Below are 15,065 nucleotides of genomic sequence, written 5' to 3'. Positions count from 1 at the left end.
TGATTTGATTTGATTAAATCCTAATGGGTATGAAGTAGTATCTCATTGTGGCTTTGATTTACATTTTCCTGATGACTGTTAACGTTGAACATCTTTTCATGGGCTTCTTGCCCATTTCTTCTCTGGAGAAATATATATTCAGATACTGTGCCCATTTTGCAAGAGGGTGTTTTGTCTTTTTATTTCTGAATTATAAGAATTCTTGTATATTCTAGATACAAGTCCCTCATTGCAAATATTTTCTAGTTTTAGCTCTTATATTTAGGTTTCTAGTTTTAGTTTCTAGTTTTAGCTCTTATATTTAGGTCTATGATCCATTTTGAGTTAATTTTTGTGTATAGTACGAGGGTAGGAGATGTAACTTCATTCTTTTGCATGTGGATGTCCAGCTGTCCCAAGACCATTTGTTGCTAAAACCCCACTTTCCCATTTAATTATCTTGTATGCCTTTTTGGAAATCAAATGACCATAAATGCCAGAGTTTATCTCTGGACTTTCAATTCTGTTTTGCCAAAATATGTCTTATCATTATGCAAGTGCCACTGTCTACATTATTGTTGCTTCATAGCAAGTTTTGAAATCAGGAAGTGTAAGTCCTCCAGCTTTGCTCTTATTTTTCAAGATTATAGAAATCCTGTATTCTTAAGATTTTTATTTTGGCAGGCAGCTGGGTGGCTCAGTCGTTAAACATCTGCCTTCGGCTCAGGTCATGATACCAAGGTCCTGGGATTGGGCCCCACATCAGGCTCCCTGCTCAGCTAGAAGCCCATTTCTCCCTCTCCTACTCCTCCGCTTCTATTCCTCTCTCAATGTCTCTCTCTCTGTCAAATAAATAAAATCTTTAAAAAAAAGATTTTTATTTTGGTTTTTACTTTTATATGCCAGACCATGTTCCTATTGTTTTATGTATGTGAATATCTTTAGTTCATCCTTACAATAATCCTTTGAGATTTTATGTTGTGCTCCTTATAACTAAGAAAACAGGCTTAAAGAAGTTAGGTAACTTTCCCAAGGGATCCACAGTTTATTAGCTGATGATGGAGCTGGAATTTGCATTAAATCAAGTCTGACTAACACAAAAACCTGTCTTTTTATTTTTTATTTTATTTCATTTTCCTATTAACATAGAATGTATGATTTGTTTCAGGGGTACAGGTCTGTGAATCATCAGTCTTACACAATTCACAGCACTCACCATAGCACAGACCCTCCCCAGTGTCCATTACCCAGCCACCCCATCCCTCCCACCCCCTCCACTCCAGCAACCCTCAGTTTGTTTCCTGAGACCGAGAGTTTCTTAAGGTTTGTCTCCCTCTCTGGACGAAACCTATCTTTTTAAATGTTTTTCAAGTGAGGTGTTGGGAATAGTGCAAAGCCTGTGGTTGATGCCCTTGTGTGGAGAACCATATCCTACCCACATGAACATCTCAGGATGATTGGTAGCTAGCTTTCTGCTTCTCCTATCCAACAGTTAGATCTCATTACCTTGATCTGTTGTTGTTGTTTAGTTTTCTTTTTTCAAGTTTTTATCTAAATTTCAGTTAACATACAGTGTAATACTAGTTCCAGGGGTAGCATTTAGTGATTTGTCACTTATAAACAATACCCCATGCTCATCACAGGTGTCCTCCTTAATCTCTTTCATCCATTTGACCCATCCCTCCAGCAACCCTGTTTGTTCTCTATAGTTAAGAGTATTTTATGGTTTGCCTCTCTTTATTTCCCCCATATTCATCTGTTTTGTTTCTTACATTGTTCTGTTTTATTACCATTTGTCAGAGGAAGGGATCTAAACTAAATTAACTTCATGATCCAGCTCTCCAGAGAAAGGATATAGTATTATCACCGTAAATACAGGAGCAACTCTAATTCTATCCAGGCTTTTTTTTCTTCGTTTTTACATTTTTTAAGACTTGAACTCCTCTTTTAAAATTTCTTTTTGTAATATTATTATCCTTGGAAGTTCCCTTACCTTAAATTAGTCATTTGCTTATGAAGTACAGTGTACATTTAGGAGGGTCTTCCTGTCTCTGATAGTGGAATCTACTAGAAGTGGCTTGTTAATTGTGTTGCACATGCATTGTTTATTGAGACTGGGAAGATGCAAGTTTCCTGAATATCCGTCCAGTGATCTTTTTCTTTCTTTTTCTTTTTTTTTTTATTTTGGTAAAAAACACATAACAAAATTTACCACCTTACTCATTTTTAAGTGTACAGTTAAGTATCGTTTGTATTGTGGTAAAACATCTCCAGAGCTTTTTCTAAAACTCTGTACTCATTAAACAATTTCCCTTTCCTCCCATTCCTGCCATTTTACTTTCTATGAATTCCACTACATTAGATACCTCATAGAAGTAGAACCAGTGTTTGTCTTTTTGTGACTGGTTTATTTTAGTTAACACAATGTCTCAAGTTTCCTCTCTGTTGTAGCATGTGACCGGATTTCCTTCTTTAAGGCTAAATAATATGTATATAGCACATTTTGTTTATCCATTCATCCATCGATAGATACTGCTTACTTCTCTTGACTGTTGTGAATAATGATGCTCATGAACATGGGTCTGCAAATATCTCCTCCTCAAGACCCTGCTTTCACTTCTGGCTGTATACCCAGAAATAAGATTGCTGGATCATATGATAGTTTTACTTTTAATTTTTGAATAACTGCCATGCTGTCTTCATAGTGATTATATCATTGTGTAATCCCACCTACAGCGCCCCAAGTGTTCTAGTTTCTCCACATCTTTGCCAATGCTTGTTATTTTGTCTTTTTTGAAAATAGCCATCCTAATGGGTATAAAGTGATATCTCATTGTGGTTTTGATTTGCATTTCCCTAATAGTGTTGTTGAGTTTCTTTTCATGTACTTATTGGCCATTTGTATATCCTCTTTGGAGAAATGTCTCCTCATGTCCATTGCCCATTTTTTAATCAGGTCATTTCATTTTTTTGTTACTGAATAGTAGGAATTCTTTATATATTCTGAATATTAACCCCTTATCATAGATATGATTTGCAGATATTTTCTCCCATTCTGTACAACGTCTTGTCACTCTGTTGATTGTGTTCTTTGAGGCACAGAAGTTTTTATGTTTAGTGTAGTCCATTTATCTATTTTTGCTTTTGTTGCCTTTTCTTTTGGTGTCATAGCCAAAAAAATCATTGTCAAATTCAATGTCATGAAAAGCTATATGATGCTTTCCTCTGTTATCTTCTAGAAGTTTTACAGTTTTGGGTCTTAATATATAGGTCTTTAACCCATTTGAGTTAAATTTGTGTATTGTCCAGCTTCATTCTTTGCATGTGGATATCCAGTTTTTCCAACACCATTTGCTGAAAAGACTGTTCTTTCTCCATTGAGTCATCTTGGACCCTTGTTGTTTATTTCTGGGTTCTCTTGTGTATTCCATTGGTCTCTGTCTTTATAACAGTACCATACTGTTTTGATTACTGTAGCTTTATAATATGTTTTGAAATTAGAAGCATGTGTCTTCCAATTTTATTCTTTTTAAAAAAATTGTTTTGCTATTTGGTGTCCCTTGAGATTCTATATGGATTTTTTATGAATTTTTCTATTTTGCAAGAATGTCATTTGGATTTTGATAAGGATTGTTATGATAAGGATCTGTAGATCACTTGGGCTACTATGGACATCCATCCAGTGCTCTCTAACACAATATGTTGCTATCTCATGTTCACTTCCAGATTTTCATATTGTGGCTACTGCAGGATCCCAATTATTTATTTCATTTATAATATTTAAAATTTTCAGTGATGCAGAAAACTATAGAGAATCATTTATTTGTTCATCTTGTATTTGATGAGTACATACTCTGTGCCTGTCTAGTATATATAGGGATTTAACAAATACATTTTGTAATATTTGTGCCAGATTTCCTTTTTCAGATTACTATTGCAGGAACATACCATTATCAGAACATAAGAAAAAATGCTCTGCCAACAAATCAACGTATTTTCAGTTTTCCCTTCCAGTTCTTTCCCTATGTGTACCACATTTATCCAGTAGTAATCCTCGCGTGGATGGCATGTTATACTCTTCTTCTTTCTTTTAATATTATTCTTTCTTTTAATATTATATCATAAGTATGTATATTTTTTATACTGTACTGTGCTTTTTGTAATTATCCTTTTGATGGATATATTCTTTTTGTCAAATGGATATAAGAGAAACTAAGTCTCTTACGATTTACTGGCTTTGTGATCTTAAGAAAGTTCAAAGTTCACTGAAATTAATAAGATTTACTGGCTTTGTGATCTTAAGAAAGTTCAAAGTTCACTGAAATTAATAGAAGTAAAAAGTAAACTTCTAGTTATCTAAACATGGAAATTACAACAATAACCTGTATCACAAAGCTGTTCAATGATTAAGTGAATATGAAAATGTCTGGGACCTAGTAGCACCTTAGTAAGTGCTAGTTTCCTTCCCTTTCATTTTCCTAGGGACCTAGTTTTTGTCCTATTCCTCCAAGGGTTGCCCTCAGAGACTCAGAACTTGCTCTTTTCCTCCAGACCAAGAAAGACCATCCATATACTTGGAGGATTGAACTGGCAAAAACAGAAAAATACTGGGATGGCTGGTTCCGAGGCTTATCCAATCTCTTCCTTAGTTGTCCTATTCCTAAATTGCTGCTCTTGGCTGGTAAGTGTGCATGTGTGTGTATTAGCCAGGCTGCCATAACAAAATATTATAAATTGGGTGCTTAAACAACAAATTCATTTTCTCACAGTTCTGGAGGCTGGACGTCTGAGAGCAGGGTATCGGCACAGTCAAGTTCTGGTGGGAGCTTTCTTACTGGCTTGCAGACAACTGCCCTCTCACTGTGTCCTTACGTGGCAGCAGAGAGAGTGAAAGCAAACTCTCTGGTGTTTATTCTTAAAAGGACACTAATTCTGTCATATGAAGACCCTACACATATGACCCCATTTAATCTTAATTATTTCCATATCTGCAAATGTGGTCACATTGTGGAATAGGCCTTCAGCATATGAATGACGGGAAGGATACAGTTCAGTCCATAGCAGTGTAGGTATATTATCTTCTGAGTAGGTCCTTGTTAAAACTATTCACCACATGGGGCGCCTGGGTGGCTCAGTCAGTTAAGCGTCTGCCCTTAGCTCCAATCATGATATCGGGGAGTCCTGGGATTAAACACCATAGGGAGTCTGCTTCTTCCTCTGCCTCTGCCCGTCCTCCTCCCCTATGGTCACTTGCTCACTCTCTCTCAAATAAATAAATAAAATCTGAAAAACAAAAAACAAAACTACTCCTACATGGGTAGTAGCTTCCAAATAAAGTACCATGCTCACTCATTTGTATTCCTCTCCTCTCCACACCAAATCCCTAAACTTAACTAAGCAAAAGCATCCATCTGGAGTAACTTAATTCTGGCCTGCCATCAATCCCTGGTTAAGTTCAAGTTCTCCAGAGTGGTGTAAAGATATTCCGAGTATAATGGAAATTTTAAAAAGTAAAACCCTATTTTCATTAATCAGTTTAAGTGACCAAAAAGATTGCAGGGGACTCTCATTCTGGAAAGTTTCATGTGGTGACTATATACCCTCAAGGAGTTAGGATTGGGATTAATGTGAATTGAGAGTGTCATAATGTTTACAACTTTGTAACAATTGTTACTTCATACTTGAACAGCAAAACCTGTTTCCTACAACCTTTTCTAGTAAACTACTTCTGGATTCTCCTGTTTTGTTCTAGGTGTTGATAGATTGGATAAGGATCTGACTATTGGCCAAATGCAAGGTAAGTAATCAAGAAATTATGTCCCGGGATGCCTGGGTGACTCAGTCAATTAAGCGTCCCACTTGTGATTTCAGTTCAGTTCGTGATCTCAGGGTCGTGAGGTTGAGCTCCATGTTGGGCTCCATGCTTAGTGGGGAATCAGCTTGGGCTCTCTGTCTCTCACTCTGCTCTTCCTCCCACTCATGCTTATGTGTGCACATGCACACTCTCTCTGTCTCTCTAGTAAGTAAATAAATCTTAAAAAAAAAAAAAAGAAAGAAAAGAAATTACGTTCCTAGGTCCTTCTCTGAGGACAGAGTCATGTGGAAATTAATGTTCTGAGATGGTGAAGTGCAATGGAAAGAGCATGAGCTTTAGAGTTAACCCCATACTTGATGACATCAATATCCAGTCCTGACCCAAATATTTCCATTTTCTGAGCTTCAGTTTTTTTCCTCCATCTAAAAATGGGACTTAACTCCCATCTACATCTCAGGGTTGTAAGGACTAAAATATGGCTCTGTCTTGGCAGAGTTCATTATAAACCATAAAGTACCCTATAAATATAAATTATTGTGTAGGAGATATTCTGAATACTGATCAGTATTTTTATCATTGTTGGAATTCTTAGGAAAGAGAAATGTCCAGGATGATTGGAATGCAAAAAGATGTAAACTATGTTTAGAAGACAGCATGGTGAGGTGGCAAAAGCAAAGACTCTGAGGTTGGGAGTAGTACTTCTTTCTTACTTATTTTATGACCCCAGGCAAGTTATTTGACCTGCCTTAGCTTTAGTTTTCTCAGTCTATAAAAGGAGAAAGTTGATGGCAACTTCACAGAGATCATGAATTATAATGAGTAGAAAAGTAACATATTGTGCACAGATCCAGGTGTGTTGTCCGGATGGAAGTGGAGGCTGTGGGACCAATTTTGTGGAGGCTCTTGCTTTGGTATGGATGAAAGGTGTGGTAAAGATGAAATCAATAGGCATTGGTATCTTTTAGGTTATGGGAAGAAGAAGTGCTAACTCCCAAGTCAAGGTTTCAGGCTTAAACAGATTCTGTTCTTGACCTCCCTTTTTTTCCCCTGCTTACTCTCTCTGGGCAATCTCATGGCTTTTATTTATACCCTTATAATTCCCAAAGCTAAATGTCCAACTCATACCTCTCTCCTGAGCTCCAGACCTGGCCCATATGTAAAACCTACTGGACGTATCTACTTGGGTGTTTATGGTCTCAAACTGTTCTTTGAGCTGTCCTCAGGCTCCCCACAGAAAAGGGGGGGCTATATTTCTAAACAACAGTTGTTCAAAGGCTCCTGAATGATTTATTACATTCTGGACCCAGGCACTCCTACCCTATTCCTCCAACTACATAGTATCTGAAGCCTGGAGGAAGATTATGAACTGGGGCAGTGAGCGTTTTATGGCACTTATGTTGGTAATTCTGAGTTTAGACATCTTTCCTTACATTCAGTTCAAGCAAACCTTTCCTAAGCAGTTTTTCTATATAAGATCTATGCTTGATGCTAGACAGGCAGAATAGATATGGCCCCTGAGACTATCTGAAAGCAGTTGAGCTGGACTGGAATAGCATTTGAAACCATTGTTGGTCACCAGCCTTGGAATCAAACAGTCCTGGCTTTGAGTCACAGTTACTAGAATTGTGGCCTGAATGAACTTCTTTAATCCTGAGTTTCTTCATCTGTAAAAGAGAAATAATGCTGTATCTGAATACATTTGCATGGTGTTTAAATGCGAAAATACATGTGAAGTAAGAGTCTGACAAATGATGGCTTCATTATATCCAGGAAGTACTCATGATTCCTCATGAGATGCCCTGCCATTTCCCCAATAAGGTTTATGCCAAGACTACCTTTTCTTCCAGAGCATCCCATGAATATAGAAAGTAAATGGCTGGAATGAGGGACATCCCATAAGACAAAGGGAAATGGCCAAATTGTCATAGATTCCAAACCACAGTCTTTCCAGCACTGTTTAAACCTGCTGAATTAGTTAATGGATTCCTAGAAACCTAGCACTCATTCATGATGCAACTTGGGTAAATAATTTAGGCTGTCTGAACCTAATGTTCTGTAAGATGAGAGGGAAGGGTTTGGAAATATGCCCACTTCATAGAATAATTGTGAGGATTACCCATAATCATTATTTTATGTGTACAAGGCACGTTATTAGTGTTAGTGTGTGTGCATTCTCTCTGATTCTTTATATCCACTCTTCCAAAGAGAAACAAAAAATTCATCCCTAGACATCAAGCCCAGGGTGGTTGGAATTGTAAGTGTTTTCAGGTCATTCACTCAATTATCCATTTAAGACTTAACTAACACTTGGGGCGCCTGGGTGGCTCAGTGGGTTAAAACCTCTGCCTTCGGCTCAGGTCGTGGTCCCAGGGTACTGGGATTGAGCCCCACATCGGGCTCTCTGCTCTGCAGGGAGCCTGCTTCCTCCTCTCTCTCTGCCTGCCTGCCTCTCTGCCTACCTGTGATCTCTGTGTGTCAAATAAATAAATAAAATCTTAAAAAAAAAAGAGAGAGACTTACTAACACTTATTCAGTGTCTAGTCCTGTGCTGGTTCCTGTTGATATTAGGCTCTGTTCTTACAGAAGTGTTGTCATGCTCCTGGGAAGGCAAGCACCAGTGGCATAAAATACAAGCTTACAAAACAAGCAGGGCACAAGTTGCTCTGTGTTTCAATCCAAATATATTAGCCGTAGTACATTAAGAGATAAAAGAGAGGGCACCTATGTGGTTCAGTTGGTTAAGCCACTGCCTTTGGCTCAGGTCACGATCCTGGAGTCCTGGGATCAAGTCCCGCATCGGGCTCCCAACTCTGCGGAGAGTCTACTTCTCCCTCTGATCTTCTTTCCTCTCATGCTCTCTCTCACTCTCTTGCTCAAATAAATAAAACCTTTTAAAAAAGAGAGAGAGGGATCAGAGAAGGGACTAGGATGGAATAGGCCGGAGCCCCCGGGGCACACTACTGCAAGAGGAAGGGCATGAGCTGGGCCTCACTGAATAGAATAGTCATAGTTCCTCTACTAATTAAATAAGCAGGGGGATGCCTGGGTGGTTCAGTGGTTTAAACCGCTGCTTTCAGCTCAGGTCATGATCCCAGGGTCCTGGGATCCAGTCCTGCATTGGGCTCCTTGTTTGTCAGGGAGCCTGCTTCTCTCTCTGCCTCTACCTGCCACTCTGCCTGCTTGTGTGCTAGCTCGCTCTCTCTCTCTGAGACAAATAAATAAACACTTTAAAAAAAAAAATAAATAAGCAGCCTTGGGCAAATTACTTCACTAACCATGATATTAATCTCATCATCTCAGAAAAGAAATTCAGTATTTATCCTGTTCAATTTTATGGGGTAGATTTGAGAATCAACTTAAAAAATGGATAGAAGAGTATTTTGAGAAAATCTTAAAACACTTTGTAACTGGGTTAGGAATCCTGGAACATGATGACCCAAAGGACTTCCAGAGCATTCTGCCTTGTTTTGTAAATGGAGCCTTTCAGGCTCTGAGAGTCTGCTCTTTACTTAGGGGAAGCTGTGGGTCCCATTTCCTTTAGTCTGCTGCTTAGAGATCTTGCTTTATCTGTCATCTCTTTTTACTCTCAATAGCTATCACATTCATGGTGAGCCACAGTGTTCTACAAGGCAGTGAGAAAGTGGTTAGTACTGTCTGGCATTTGGTTGAGCACTTAAATGGTAACTTACTATTGTAATAATAAATTTCAAAATCCTTAACGTAGCTTACAAAACCCTTGATGGCCCCTGCTTTCCTCTCCAGCCTCATTGTTAACTCTCAAGAGTTCTGTGCCAGACTTTTTATTTCCAGGAACAAAAATCATTTCATCCTCCTTTCCTTTGTGTAGACTATTTTTTTTTTCTGTGTGGGAAGCTTTCCTGTGTCTTTATTTGATTGCAAAGCCTTCTTTCCTATGTTATTCCAGTTCCATGTGCTCAGTTTTATCATAAGAACTACATGCTTCATTAAAATGTTGTCTTTTGGGATGTCTGGATGGCTCGGTTGTTAAGTGTCTGCCTTCAGCTCAGGTCAAGATCCCAGGGTCCTGGGATCGAGCCCTGCATCAGGCTCCCTGCCTGGTGGGAAGGCTGCTTCTCCCTCTCCCACTTCCCCACTTGTGTTCCCTCTCTTGCTATGTCTCTCTGTCAAATAAATAAATAAAATCTTTTCAAAAATAAATAATAAAATCTTAAAAATAAAATAAATAAATAAGTAATAAAAAATCTTTAAAAATAATAAAAATATAAAAAATAAAAATAATAAATAAATAAAATGTTGTCTTTTGTGTTCCCCTTCTAGACTATAAAACCCCTGAAAACGGGAACCTTCCTGTGGCTGGCTCAAAGTAAATGCATGCTAAATAGTTGCCAAAGTTAAAAATGAAGGGAAAGTCATTTGCACAAGGTTGTAACTGCAAATATTACCATCTACCTCAAACCTTGGTAACAGGGTTCAGACTATTAAGGACGGGAGTAGATAGGAAGGTACTGGACTCCTGAAGTAGCCTCTGAGACCACAGAGGTGGTAAGGAGAGGGCCGTTTTAGTCCCTGAGGTCACCTAGATTTGTTTCCTTTCCAGGAAAGTTCCAGATGCAGGTCCTACCCCAGTGTGGCCATGCTGTCCATGAGGATGCCCCAGACAAGGTGAGTCTGGTGCTCTGTGACTATAAAGGGACAGCTGTGAGAGTCACCTTTTGTCTCACAGAAAATAGTACAAGCCTCTGAGTCAGGCTGAGTTGCCTGTAGCAGCTACTGTGGCGCCTATTCAGATATAACTCCACCATCTCCCCAGACCTCTTCCTGGCAGCTGCTATGGTCTTGGGTTTCTTTGTATGGACTGAGGAACCACTGGTATCCCATAGTTTCACCCCAGGGTGCTCTGGTTAAGATCTGAAGCTCTACCCCTCTCCTTAGCCCAAAAGCCATGTGGAAGAAGGAAAAATTGGGATAGAAACTGCTCCTGAAACTACGGTCACAGTTGGAAGTTAATATGCACTCCTATAGAATAAGATGCTTTGTAAGTGTCAGGGGATAAATAAGCCCTCACAGCATTCCTCTTGACTTCTCTGGAGCTGTATTTGGCAAGGATGGTGGGGGAGTCTTCTAGCCCTGCCAGACTTTCAGCTTCTCAGACCTCTAAGATCCATGAGTCCACTATACAGCCTAACCTTCCAGTAGAAGCCCGCAGGACCTCCAAAGCCGATCCCCATTGCTAAACATCATATAGCCTGGAATCTCTCTCCCTTTTCCAGGTAGCCGAAGCTGTTGCCACTTTCCTGATCCGGCACAGGTTTGCAGAGCCCATCGGTGGATTCCAATGGTAAGGAAGTAACAGAGGTTTAAGGAGCCCAGCAGTGCTGACCAACTCCAACAAAAAGATATTTGCAGCATTGTAAATATCTCTTCCTTACCCCTGCCTGGTTTGGGTCACCATGCCTTTCTTCTTCCTCCTCAACACAGAGCCCAGCACATGTGTTTCTATAAACCCATGGTGGGTTGTTTCTGTGTACTTTGGTCCAATGGGTTGTTGCTGAACTGAGATTAAATTGTGCCTAGTCCCCACTCCACCCCACTTCTTAAAGAAGTCCTCCCACTTCCTGAGGTGCCTCCTTCTCTGAGGAGGCTAGGATGGGACTCCATCTTCTTCCAGACTCTTAGGATTCTGTTTGCCTTCTCCTCTGCTGCCGAGGAAGGCTGGGCAGGCCATGGATACTGTGGAGAGATCCAGAACAGGGTTTTCAACCTTAGCACTGTTGACATTTGGGGGCCTGTCCTGTGTATTATAGGTTGTTTGACAGCGTCCCTAGCCTCTATGCACTAGAAACCAGTAGCACTCCCACATACACACACACAAGTTGTGATAAGAATATCTTCAGATGTTACCAAATGCTTAAAGGGAGACAAAATCACTCACAGTTGAGAAACACTAGTGTGAAGGAAAAATACCTCTCATTTTAGAAAGCTCTTCTGAGTAGGGAGACACAGACTCTTTGTTGAGGAGGAGGAAGAGACAAGATTACCCAAACCACACTGTCCTGGCCCCATTTTAGGGAACTTATGGTCTGTGCCACAGTATGCCTGACCCCAGAGCGCCCATGAGCCTACTGAGTCATAAACCTGCTAGGGGGATAGTTCTCCTGTCTGATTTTGGTGAGAGTCCAGGGGAACTGGTTCCCTACCCTCAGGAATTCGAAGAAGAAATGTTGGAGAAAAGAAATTGCTCCTGCGTTAGAGGACTCTGAATGCCAGGACCTGGGAGGTGAAGGTGGCAGGGCAGAATAGGCATTGGCAATGATGACAGGAGCCTGGTACAGTGAGCCACACAAGTGATTCCCTCATGCCAAACCACCCCTCAAGCAACTAATTATTGATGGACCCCAGAAAACAAAAGGAAAAACTGAAGTTTTTCTTGTTAGTAGTGTTTGAAGCCCCTGGACCATTTGGTCACATCACCAGCTCACAGAGAGCAGAGCCCGTGTCTAGACCTGGATGGGGCTATGGAGAGGTTGGACAGATCTGCAAGGGCCTTGGTGGTCATGAGGGTCCTGGGCTTCCTGGAGGAGAAGGGGCGAGGAGGGGAAAGCTAGTAATGGTCACATTTGTTTTCCTATCTCTTCCCACTCTTCACAGTGTGTTTCCTGGCTGTTAGTAACCTGCTGTCCGTCCCTCCCCAACATTGAGCTCTGTTGTAAATACATCGCACCAGAGGCCACTGTGATGCCGCTGTCTCCTCCTCACCATCCTGCCCGACCATGTGACACCGGCTCCCTATCGACGGGCTTCCCCAGATGTACAAACCCTTTTGTGTATTCCTGCCGAAAGCATTGTTATCCAGGGCCTTTGACCAACCTCGACCTCCTTAGTCCAAGGCTCCCCAACTCCCATCCCTTCCCTGTTCAGGGGTAGCCCCTACCTATTCTCCCTGCCTTGCCTAGGGTGAAGCCTCCATCAGAAATGCCACCCTGGGCCCCTATTCCTGGTATTAGGCAGTGCACCTGGGTCCAAATGTCTCTCCAGGCTCAGGGACCTCCATTCCTTGAGATTGTTCTTGGCGTGGTCCTGCCCTACCTCATGGGATGGACCATGCACAGGGTGGTCCTTTTTTTCCCCCTTTCAAATAAAATGCCAGTCAGGTACCTTTTTATCCCAGTCTTACTCTTCCAGGCTTGGAAGACCCAGAGAGGCCAGGATGCCATCCTTAGGAATAGGGAGGGGTGGTGGATAGCATCACAAGAAACCAGCCTGAAAATCAGGTCCAGTCAGTCCAAGCACATGGCCTCCCATCTGCGGAGAGCCCACTGTCCCTCTCCCACATGTCTGGGCACCTGCCCTGGGCTGAGGCCAGGCTGCTCCAGGGGCCTCTTGAGCCCTCACCTGCCACAGAGCAACCCAGGTTTAATACAGCCCTTGCACAAAGCCATAGGCTAAAGCCTGTGGAGTTGTTTTTAAGAATCAAATTTAACCATTTCCATAATTGGTCCCTGGAGGTGTGCAGAGTGCCCACTTGCCTCTTCTAGACCCACAGCTTATCTTCACCATTTGTGGTTTCCATGTCACTCTTCAGAGAAACAGTACAGCCCAGCATCCTCAATCTGTGCCCTCTTCCAGCTGCCTCATCACAGCCGTGCGGCCTCCCCCTGCTGCCCAGGCACGCCATTTCCAAGGGCAGGAAGGGGCAGTCTCCTGCAGCCCATCTTTTCTGTGACTGTCTTAGGTGATGCGTAGCCCCTCCACCTTTCCACCCAACAACTTCCTATCCCTGTCCTGCTGCACGGTCCAGAGTCTGGGACCTACTTTGTTTCTTTGTTATTTATGACCTTGTTTAAAAAGAATAAATAGCTCCCAACCTTTATTGATCTTGTCTTTCTCCGTGGAGTTGTCCTTATTTTTACTGATCTGGGAACAGGGGACAGTTTCTTGGATTTAGTCATCATAGGTGTCCAGAAACCCCTTTCCTGAGCCCATCAGCATCTTGGGCTCTGCCTGCTCCTCACATCCAGAATGGCCAGTGGAATGGGCAGAGCCAGCCTCTGCTACAGCCAGGGAGACCTGGATTCCCATCCCATTCTTCCAGTGATGTGCTCTATCGACTTTGGCCCAGAACAGGACAGTCTATGCACTGTTTATGTGAGGTCCGACACTCACGGCTTCACATCTGCCAACACCCCAACTTTGCCCACAATCCAGATCATCTCCTGAGCTCTAGATGCTTAAGTCCATCTACCTCCTATCTCTCCTGGATGACCAAAAGCCACTCATCCTGGCCACTCCCAAAACTAAACTCACCTTCTCCTTAAAACTTGTTCTTCCTCCGTGTTTCCTTGCTCAGCAGGTGGTGAGGTACCATCTCTCTATTGTCCAAACCAGCTGAGCTCTCTAGATGGCGCCCTCTCTCACACCTTTATCCAGCTTACCGCCAAACCCCTACCATGCTCTTTTTTAGGTCCCATTTCTCATCCCACAGCCCCTGCCATAGCTTAGGAAGTTTAGGCCTCATCTGCCAGCTAGATCACTCAGTACCCCTGCTGGTTTCCTGCCCTAGCCCCTCACTTGGTTATGCTCTACACATTGTTGAAGTCTTCTTTCTTTTAGGCTGTGGAGCCAGGCTGCCTAAATGGAACCCAAGGCTCACCCCTTACAGGCTGTATGAGGTAGCCGTGTACTTTCTCTTTGTGCTGCAGTTTCCTCTGAAAAATGATCAACAGTTCCTCTTTCACCCCATCTTGAGGACTATGTAAGTTAATCGAGGTTAACTGGCTTTCTCAGTAACCAGCATAGGATAAAGCACTTAATAAATAGCTCATGTCATGTCACTGCTGTATTGTACTTAAGACCTTTACTCAGAGTGGTCTGCAGACCAGTAGCATCAGTATCATCTGGAAGCTTGTTGAGGATTTTGTCTCCACCCCAGACCTATTGAGTCAGAACTGGTCTGCATTCTGACAAGCACATTAATTCTGAGTTCTGGATTAGATGTTCCCTAAGTATTTCAGGGTAAAGCGTGAGCTCCCTAGCAGAGAAGTGCCTCTCGTGTGATGTGATTTCTCCCACCAAGCTCTTGGGGTTGGGGCAGTGGGGGGCGGAGGGGCAGTGGTCCCTTTACTGGGCTGTGTGCTCTGTGTCCACAGAAGGGCAGCATAATCACACGCATGGTTTTCAGAAACTCCTCAGCACTTCTGTTCACCAGGCCAGTCATAGTAGTCATCAAATTTTGAGTGCCATCTAATTTACTTTATACTCATCTCATTTAATCCTCACAGCATCTCTATGA

General features: G+C 41.9%; 1 protein-coding gene across 2 annotated transcripts in view; it reads left to right on the top strand.

Annotated features, from left to right (window-relative positions):
* PPME1 (protein phosphatase methylesterase 1) overlaps positions 1-13,646 on the top strand; it is a 64,988-nt gene extending 51,342 nt beyond the window's left edge. For both annotated transcript variants that reach the window (XM_082749761.1, XM_082749762.1), the window contains 5 exons: positions 4,531-4,660; positions 5,732-5,776; positions 10,374-10,438; positions 11,047-11,114; positions 12,425-13,646. In XM_082749761.1, coding sequence (XP_082605887.1) covers positions 4,531-4,660; positions 5,732-5,776; positions 10,374-10,438; positions 11,047-11,114; positions 12,425-12,443 — 327 coding nt within the window. In that variant the 3' untranslated portion in view covers positions 12,444-13,646. The remainder of the gene's footprint in view (positions 1-4,530; positions 4,661-5,731; positions 5,777-10,373; positions 10,439-11,046; positions 11,115-12,424) is intronic.
* The last annotated feature ends 1,419 nt before the right edge of the window (positions 13,647-15,065 follow it).

The sequence above is a fragment of the Mustela nivalis genome, assembly GCF_964662115.1.
Source record: "Mustela nivalis genome assembly, chromosome: 9".
In the NCBI taxonomy this organism is placed as follows: domain Eukaryota; kingdom Metazoa; phylum Chordata; class Mammalia; order Carnivora; family Mustelidae; genus Mustela; species Mustela nivalis.
Note: the sequence above shows the minus strand (reverse complement) of the source record. Positions and strands in the feature narration are given on the sequence as shown.